General features: G+C 39.6%; 1 protein-coding gene across 3 annotated transcripts in view; it reads right to left on the reverse strand.

Annotated features, from left to right (window-relative positions):
• LOC140332634 (serine/threonine-protein kinase SBK1-like) overlaps positions 1-1,420 on the reverse strand; it is a 53,346-nt gene extending 51,926 nt beyond the window's left edge. Inside the window, exons 1-2 of one of the 3 annotated variants that reach the window (XR_011921212.1) lie at positions 1,306-1,420; positions 827-1,017 (exon numbers count right to left, since the gene is read on the reverse strand). Coding sequence is in view for 1 of the 3 variants with exons in the window: in XM_072413830.1 (XP_072269931.1) it covers positions 815-1,017; positions 1,306-1,396 (294 nt within the window). In the remaining 2 variants the exon portion in view is untranslated. Of the gene's footprint in view, positions 1-814; positions 1,018-1,305 lie in introns of all 3 variants that reach the window. The other 2 variants (XR_011921213.1, XM_072413830.1) reach the window with 2 other exon arrangements.
• Between the last annotated feature and the right edge of the window lie 7,826 nt (positions 1,421-9,246).

Genomic DNA, 9,246 nt, shown 5'->3' on the forward strand with positions numbered 1-9,246 from the left:
GAGCATCTCTCCATGGCATTTAGGGCCAACATTTCCCAGAACATCCGTCTAGCTTCAATAGAGAACTTCCTCCACTTTCCTGGTGCGGAGGTCAGATCCTTTATCATTTGCCACCAAGCAAAGTCCCTATACATTTGATCAGAATCCTCTGCTTCTTTCCAAGGGAATGACCCGGTGAGGGCAGTGTATAACAGGACCCCAAAGGACCAGACATCCACACTTGGGTGCAGCAACAATTGTTCTCCTGCTTTAAGGCTGCACAATTCAGGTGCGGTATATGGTATGAACCAAGACATCAGTGGTGCATCGGTACCCTGGAGCCTCGCCAGTCCAAAATCTGCCAACTTGATCACGTGGCATTCATGGTCCATCAATAAAATGTTATCCAGTTTGATGTCCCGATGGACTATTCCTTGGCTGTGCATAAAGTCCAATGCACTCGCTATCTGTGGAGCACAGCGCTTTCCTAAATCTTCACTCATGCCAACCTAGGAATAGGAAAAACAAGACAAAATTAACATTTAGCCACATTGGTGTCTAATGGCTATCAATTACTTGACATTTAAAATTCATCTTCTTTATTGTACAGAGACACAGAGTGAACTTTTCATTAGTTAGGTTTTCCCTGTACCATCAATCTTAATTTGACTCTAAAGCTTAGTGATTCAAATGCTAAAAAACAAGCTGATTCTATGTCCCACCAACTCTCTATACTCGGTGAGAATTCATAACACCTCAGAAATGAAAAAACGAAAAAACAGGCATCATAATAATATTCATATGTAAGATTCCTCAATGTTTTATAGAAACTTACATTTGGTTTTACAATAGACTGAAGGGTTCCAGCCGGGGCCACCTCCTGGACAAACACATAGTTGGTGATCGTATGAAATGCAATCTCATGTGTCCTGATAATGTGTGGATGGCAGCTGAGGCTGAGAGATATTCCGTATTCCACCAGGAAATTGTCCATTGGAGTCTTCTCCTTCCTCAGTGTTTTCACAGCCACCAATTGTCCTGCCAAAGAGAGATTAGAAGTATTTAGTAAAATAAAACCAATATTAGAAAACTCAATTCAACTCAGCAAGTTAAAGATTTTTAGAACATTAAATCTACAGCAGTAACTCATCAGAATCCATAACCATCACAGAAAAATTGGTAGCGAGTGGAGCCTGAACTAAAAGAATGCTCCTCAGGCCAGGTTATTTATAAATGCTTCCTGTATAATTCTTCTGGTGCCATCAAGCTGTTTCCAATAGCTTTGATTCAGAGACACATCTTATACTTCTTAGCTGCAAAGTTTACCTGAAGAGCGGTGTATGGCCAGTAGAACCTTTCCATAGGATCCCTTCCCAAGTTCTTGAATGGGGTCAAAGTATTTGGTCACCTCCATCATCCGTAGGNTTTCTTTAGTCTGGGAGATGAGCCCGAGAAGATGCTTTGCGGTGTTCTTTGTGACTTCCTGGATGGTAGAAGCCATTCTGGAATCACAACATCAGTATATACAGATTAGCTTCATTTATTACCATTTATTAATATAATTATCATGTCAAACCTCCCTCCAGATTATCTGATACAGAAGCAGATACACTACTTCCTGACACAGCTCAAATCCAATCAACAAGAACTTTGGGGGGGGGGGGGATAGAGAAAAGTTAGAACCTCTGACAACTTTGTGTTGCTGTTTCTGATGCCATTGTAAACATGTAAACTCCCTTCCCATGTGGTCAACAAAACAGGAGGTAAGTAACATTTTATTTCAAAGCAGAGAAAGTCCCAGAATTGTATGGGGAAACTATGATTGGTATAGGATTATAATGTTATAAATGACTTACCTTGTAAAATGAAGGTGCAAGGAGGTCCAAGTAATCTTCAATAAGGAAATCGATGTTGTTGTTTCCACTCAGGAATTTTTCACAAAAGAAGTGTTAGCTGAAGCAGTTAAACCAGAAATGAAAACTACAGTTGCTACAAGTGCAATGAGAGTTCATGAAAGTATGGAGTGTAGAGCTGATATATATGTGGGGAGAATGGAAATTGCTAATTGATGGGAGATTCTGATTGGCCACCACACAGAAGCCCCTCATTAACATATGAATAGAGAGTGAAAGAGATTATGTAAAGTACCTTAGAAGGGTGTAGCAGGTAGGTCCATATAAATAGGGTTTGTGTATTGGGTGCCATTGGGTGTAGAGGGTGGAGACCTTAGCCTGAAAGTAAGCAATGTAACTGTAATAGAAGACTTTATCAAGTCACAACATAAATCAATCTTTCTAAGTTCTAGCCTAATTAAAAAATGTCCTGGGCAAAAGTTACATATAAAAAATAGTTTGGCCTACAACTAAGCAGAATATATTAGGCAATAAAAAGGTTTACTAAGCCATATTTTCTAAGCACAGGAATACGGGCACATATTAAATGTATTGTGTGTATATTTACATTTATGTATAACTCAATATTATAACACCTTAAGCCAATATTTGGAAAATGTATATCAATGGTGTTGCTAAACAGGCTGAAACTCCAGCACTTTGAGTGAATTCATACAATATTATGTATGTCCATGGTCATTAGCAAAATTTATAATAATATATTATTAAAAAAATCAAATCTAGCCTTTGTAATTACATCTCAAAAAAATAATAAATGGTTTAAATCTTACCATATCACTGAGCCCCGGAAAGCCAGTTTCTTTAGTATTTGTAAGCACCTAGACTTCTTTTTGGAGAAGGACCTAATCGAAGTTCATAGTTATATACAAAACCAATGTGTCCACTTAAGGGGGTACAATTATTACATTTTATATTAGATACATGTGTTCATAAATGTGTTGGTGAAACTGCTGCCTTGTTTACCCCAATAATACCATCCACAATTACAGAGGGCCATATAGATCCTCCAATTGTTACAATCCTCATAATGTGTTTGTATTTTTTTGTATCACATGATAAAAAGTATCACAAAAGTCCATGAGTTGAACAAAAATCCATCTCTGTTGAGCACATCTCCTACATTTATGTACCTCCGCCAATATTACAATATACAAAGCCTAAGGAAAGGAGTTTTCTAATTAATTTGTCCCATAGGGACAATGCTTTTCTATATGTGATCAATGGGTCTTCCTGGTATGAATTTCTGAATGGAAGGATCACTAGCTAGTAGTGGCCAATAGTTTCTGAAAATACCCTGCATGACCACACTCATGTTATGGAATAGGACAGTAATCACGCAGCACTTTTTCTAAGCGTCTTCCCATTCCAAAAATGATCAATAAGGCTTAAACTGATTGTGAAAGTTCTGCACTTTGGAATTTGGAATCTGAGAATCGTTAACGTTATTGGAGCCAAGCCGTAATATTCATAACTGAGTGTTACCCAGATGGAATGAATGGCTTACTATGCAGTGAGGGCTAATTCACCCAACATTCTCCTACACTTATACATTACATTCATTGGAGGGATAGGAATGAACTCCAGCCTTGTATTCATTTCCCTTGGTGTTTCCCCGATTTTGTTGCCTTGTTGTTTAAATTGATTTTCCTGAAAATAAAATTATATATTAATTATAATATATTAATATATTAATTATATATTATTAATAAAAACTAAACAGTTGTGAGGGAGTATATATATTCACCCCCTATGAAACACAAAAAACAGGTCTGGCACAACAAATTACCTTCAGAAGTCACATTTTGATGAATTTTACAACTTATTTTATGCTAAATCTGACCTTATACCTGAAAGGCCGACACTAAGAGAGCTCTCTATGGCCCTGATTCACCAAGCAAAATCGGAGGCTTGCTCGAGCATTCGTATCCGCGATCCAAAATCAGAGGCCTTCGAACAATTCATCAACTAAATTTCAGGCGCAACAGTCCATTTTCCAATAGGCAAAACAAAACTAGAGTCACCTTATCTGTAAAGTCTTGTCTCTCTCTCTCTTTCTCAGGAACACTGTGGAGCTGAATGCTCTCAAGCCTCTCCAATAGGGTCTTTTCCTCTTCCTCACACAGAGCACCTGTCTGTGCCTCCAAGTGGGGCTCCCTCACACAGAGCACCTGTCTGTGTCTCCAGCACATCACATTCACTGAATGAGCTCCTGGCTCTATGTTATCTCAATTATCTCCCAGGTGAGAGTCCTCCACCTGCCCCTTTACGCAGGAGAGGAATCCTGTGCAAATCTATTAGTTAATATAATAATAAAATATATATGTATATATTTATAATTATTGTAGTATATAATTATATAAAAAACCATGACAATTTATTCAGAAAAGGACTATGTACATAATACGTTCAAATACTAATATGTGACAATGGCACAAAATGACAACACATTGCTGAAGAATTGCTAAACTACCCAAACAGGCTTTACAAACCAGGCATAAAAACATTGCAGCAACAGATGAAACTAACAATCATGAGGATTTCAAAAAAATCACAAAATCCAGATCTTTGCTCATCCTTGCAGGAAACTGGCAGGTGAGTTCACTAGAACTCGGGCCCGACTCTCGGTAATAAAGCTTGCTGACCGACACGTACGTACGCGCATTTCATTGATGAATCAGGGTGATTGTCTCGTGGAAGAAGGCTTATCTTTTTTATGAGATCGTGCTACCAGGAGAGGGAGCTTCCTGAGCATGCTCAGTGTTATCTCCCAGAGAGTGGGCGTGTACTAATGATGTCAGCAATCAACTGTGTCTGCCCCCCGCCCACCATCTACTGTGAGATAATCTCAGCAGGAGCTTGAGAGCTGTGTCCATGCAGCTGTTCTTATCCCCATGTATAAACCTTCATATTTCCATCACTGATTGTCATAAAAACATGAAATTTTCAGGGTACACAGGGGCCCCTGAGAGCTGATAGTAAACTAAATGTCAGGGATATTTTAACATTAAGGGGGGCTTTTTCAGGACCAGGTCCCCAAATTGAGTTTGTTAGGGACCCCCAGGAGCCACTTCATGGCAATGAGCATTAGGATACTGTCAATTTGCTCTGAACTGGGTGCCCCAAATATATACTTACTAGTTCACGAAACTTTAAGGCTGCGTTCAGGGTGGTTGTGAGGTTGTTTTGTGTGGTTACACCTTCCTCATGCCATAGAACCCTGCCTAGGGGGATCCACTAGACCGTCAGTCATAGGGAGTTTGGAATGAAGGTCTGAAGAGTCTGCACTCCTGCCATCAGAAATCTTCTGCCCCTAGGTGGGTCCACAGAAACCTACCTAGGAGAGCAGGTATGTCTTCTAATATTGCATTCTATTCTTCAGTGCCAATTTTCTGGGATGTGTTCATTTTGTTTTGTAATTTATACAAACTATTGTGTATGAATATGTTGATTTATTGCCACTTGCAGCAAATCAGTAACCACCTATTAGGTTGTAGTTAAAATGGGCTCCATCCACTCAGAAATGGTAAACCTTTTTCTGCTGAACATCACATAATCCCCAGTAATCTTTCATAGCCTGGACATGAACTGTTGGGGACTGGATGTCTATCTAATGTATCTAAATGTAATCATTAATATAGAAGTATCTGGGATTCACTCTTGGCAGTACCCTACCAAACTCAGGAAGACTTGAAGCTGTCTTCTATTTGTAGGAATTGGATAATCTGTTTTCAGTAGTCATGTGTTTCTGATCTTAAGTACAATAAATCCTCAAAAGCTTTATTAATTCTTAGGTAGAGAACAGTGGGCTTTATTTCTTCCGTGCATGATTTCCTATCATCACAACAGAGGCAGAATACCTACATAGTGTAATAATAAAATGCCTTTCCTGGAATTTATTTTGTAATTTATGGAATGTTTGTACGGGGGATTCACTCCTTGTGAAAAGCAAATTGAACTTTTTTTTTGTTTTGCAGAAAATAATGCAATGACCGAAATCAATCCTAGAGAAACATGCATCAATTGGTGGTATCTGACGCAATAGAATATGATGGTTTGGAGTCTAATACCTTATTTATTCACCATTTAGAACAGTGGGGTTGGTCCTTTAGCTGTGCATTACTGTATTGGGAAATTTGGGCAGTTCACAGGAGATGTCATATTTTTCATTTTGTTTTTAATACCTGTATCTGCTGTGCATGAAGAAAATACTGGGGGGAACCTGGGCAGCCCTGACCCTTTTATCTTTGCCCATAAGATTTCAGGGATAATCTTTACCTTCAAGCCTACAGTCATTTCAGAAGGGATCATGTGCATACTATTGCAACAACTGCTTTGTTTAAATTTGCATAATTTAAAGGGCTTATTCTATTTTCTGTGTTCCCCACACAGGCATGAATTTCTGACCAGATGTCTGCTCAGACATTTGGTCCACCCAAACCCACTGCAGTAACTTCTTTTTTTGTATTAATGATTGGGGTATGATCCCAGTGTCAACAAAACAATAGCTATAAGCTGGCTCCCCAAATGCTGGCATTACACATCACATTGGTCACACAAATATATCTATTTGTAACCTTTCTGAAATCTTATTTCTTGGGATCCTCCATGGGGTTTTGTGACAGACCAGGGTTAAACAAATGACTATATTAAAAAAAATACACACTTGCACACATGCCTATAGTATACACATGGTGATAGTCATCTTCCATATTTTCCTGTTACCCTCATAGTGGTTGTCAGAATATTGGTCACACTTAGGACTACAGTTGTTTGTCCTGACTCCATCAATTTTCCTGTTGTAACCCGAGTAGCTTGTTTTGGTATATAACCATCCCCCATCATTAGAAAAATATCTTGGGCACCTAAACACTTTTCAATCCAATTTCCACCCCCATATGTTGATAGCCACCAGACTGATTACCCTATCATGTAACAATATAGGCAATGACACAGGGGGCTATCTCCTAGGGCATTGATAAGGACCAAAAAGTGTGGTGATGGATCCACCAGACTGTTCACACTATTACTCTTCTGTATCTGAAAATGCCTCCCTGGAGAGAGGTCCTGTGCGGCTAAGGGGTCTTTGGTGGCAATGCAATTAGAACTTTTAGCAATGCAATATAAAACAATGACACATTTGACCTCACACATGATCCCAATTCTGCCATATTCCATCTAGGCATATTTACCACAACAGGTAGGTGAATGAAGTTATTATCAGTATATAGCGAAATGGAGGTGGCAGGCCACAGGTAGGTCCTGGGCTTAGAGAGACAAGCAAAAGTTTGGGGGTTGTTATGCACCTTAGGGGACATAGGCATTAGTGTGGTGATCATAGGCTTAGGTGTTCTAGGTTTTGGTGACCCATGTAAAGAGATTTTCCTGGGCACGTATTATGGAATTGCTTTTGATGCGTAATTGAACAGTGCAATATTAAACATACACTACCCACTCACCAGCATCTATATTCTTGTTTCCCTTATGAGGAACTCATTGGGAAAAGCATAAACATGAAGTTCCTTGGTTTCCATTGGCTGGACCCCACCAGGACACACTTCCTCCATCTGTCCCCACAACTGCCACAGGCAATAAGTCTCTCCCTCCACACATAAAGATTTTTTTGGGCTATCACACAGATGGTAGACTGTTTCCTCCCTTGGAACATGGCAGGAGATCAGCCACAGGGACAGCTTCATTCTGCAATGGAAAGAAAGCAAGGTTTTTTTGGATACCTTTTGAAAAGTTGTGTTGATTTGCATGGATCCAACTATCCCGTGCATCTTTTGCCCTCTAACAATTCGGATCTTTTACAGTGAAAGGCTTAAATTGTTTATATTCATGAAGGGTCTCCTCTATTTTCAGCTGAGGTTATTGGAGGGGGGGGGTTGTTGTAAAAGCATTACATTGTCAAAAAATGAATTTCTCTTCGGGAAAGACCATGATGCATGGAAATGGTTTTGATCTGGCAGTTTGACCTTTCCACTTGACCCAATGACTAATAGACCCCCCTCATACAAACATGAGCCATCGGTATAAATCTGAATTGCCTTTCCAGGACTACTGCCTTGTTTTGGCAAAAGGTTTGAAAAAACGGATGTATCTGTTTGTGGGGCTGATAATCCCGTTCATGGACGACTTCCATGTAAATTCAACAATGGACTTGGGTTGATGGACTGGAAGTATGTGTGAATGGGAGTGGCTACTGCAGGATGAAGATATCACAATGAGCCCACCTGGTATTGGGGTAAAAGATGGCCATGCCTCTATCTGTGAGTAGGAATTCAGCAGGAGTGTAGTGTGTAATATGATTGGGTTCAGACCCATGTAGTGTTTTATGTCCAGGGTTGATAGGAGGTGTTTTTCATTTCTACTGGAGAAAGTAATTTGGAGGCTGAAATGTCTCTTCATCAAGGAAATTTACCTCGAAGAGGTCATAGGATGGTACAAATGCTAATTTGAAAAGATCATCAGGATCCGTGACTATATTGGTGCGCAGCAAGTTAGACCGCTGACCAAACTTGCCCCACAAAGAGTTTAGGAAAAGTTTTGAAAAGTGTCTTTTTGCGGGGTTCACAGCTTTTTTTTGTCAGGGCATAAACGTACACCTTTTTTTTAAAAAAAATAGTCTATGTAATCCCTTTTCTCAGAATCATTTTTATACCAGGCTGGATAACCGGAAGCCTCCTGTTTATCCCTGAGGTGTAACTTGATGTACGGGGCAAACAGGTCGTCTGTTGTATTCATGAAATGCCAGATCTCGTACACATGACCGATCCTAAAGCCTTTTTCCACCTCTAAAACAAGTTCTACTGTACACGATGTACCTGTCAGAGCATTTTTTGTTGGTGTGGTTGCAGGTTTCTTTCTGGGAATACAAAGCGGAAAAATTAGTTTTTTATTTAGTTTTACAGGCAGAACAGGAAAAAACAAATCTCTGGGCGGGTACACTTTAACTTTGGCAATGCCAAAGTATTTTTTGATGTGTCCGAAATGATCAAAAATTCTTTCTGGGTGGCCTACAGGATATGTTTTATTAACAAAGGGGTACAAACTTGTGAAATCGTAATAATGCACTGTTTCACCAGGCTGAATTTTGTGATAAAGTTTAATAGCGTTAGTTCGACCACCGTAAAGAGCGTCACGGGGTCCAACGGTGTTGGGAACATCATTTTAAGGAGAAAGTCTTTGACCCTTTCATCACTTAGTCATTTGGCGCCACTCATGTTCCCGCATGACAGATTGTAACTCCGTATCTCTGCAGGTAGCTTTTCTTGACTAAGAAAGCCTGGTACAGCTGGCCATATGTAGATTTAGTAACCTCGTTGCTGTCACGCTCGTTATAACATACAGGACA

The sequence above is a fragment of the Pyxicephalus adspersus genome, chromosome 6 (assembly GCF_032062135.1).
Source record: "Pyxicephalus adspersus chromosome 6, UCB_Pads_2.0, whole genome shotgun sequence".
NCBI classification, from domain to species: Eukaryota; Metazoa; Chordata; class Amphibia; order Anura; family Pyxicephalidae; genus Pyxicephalus; species Pyxicephalus adspersus.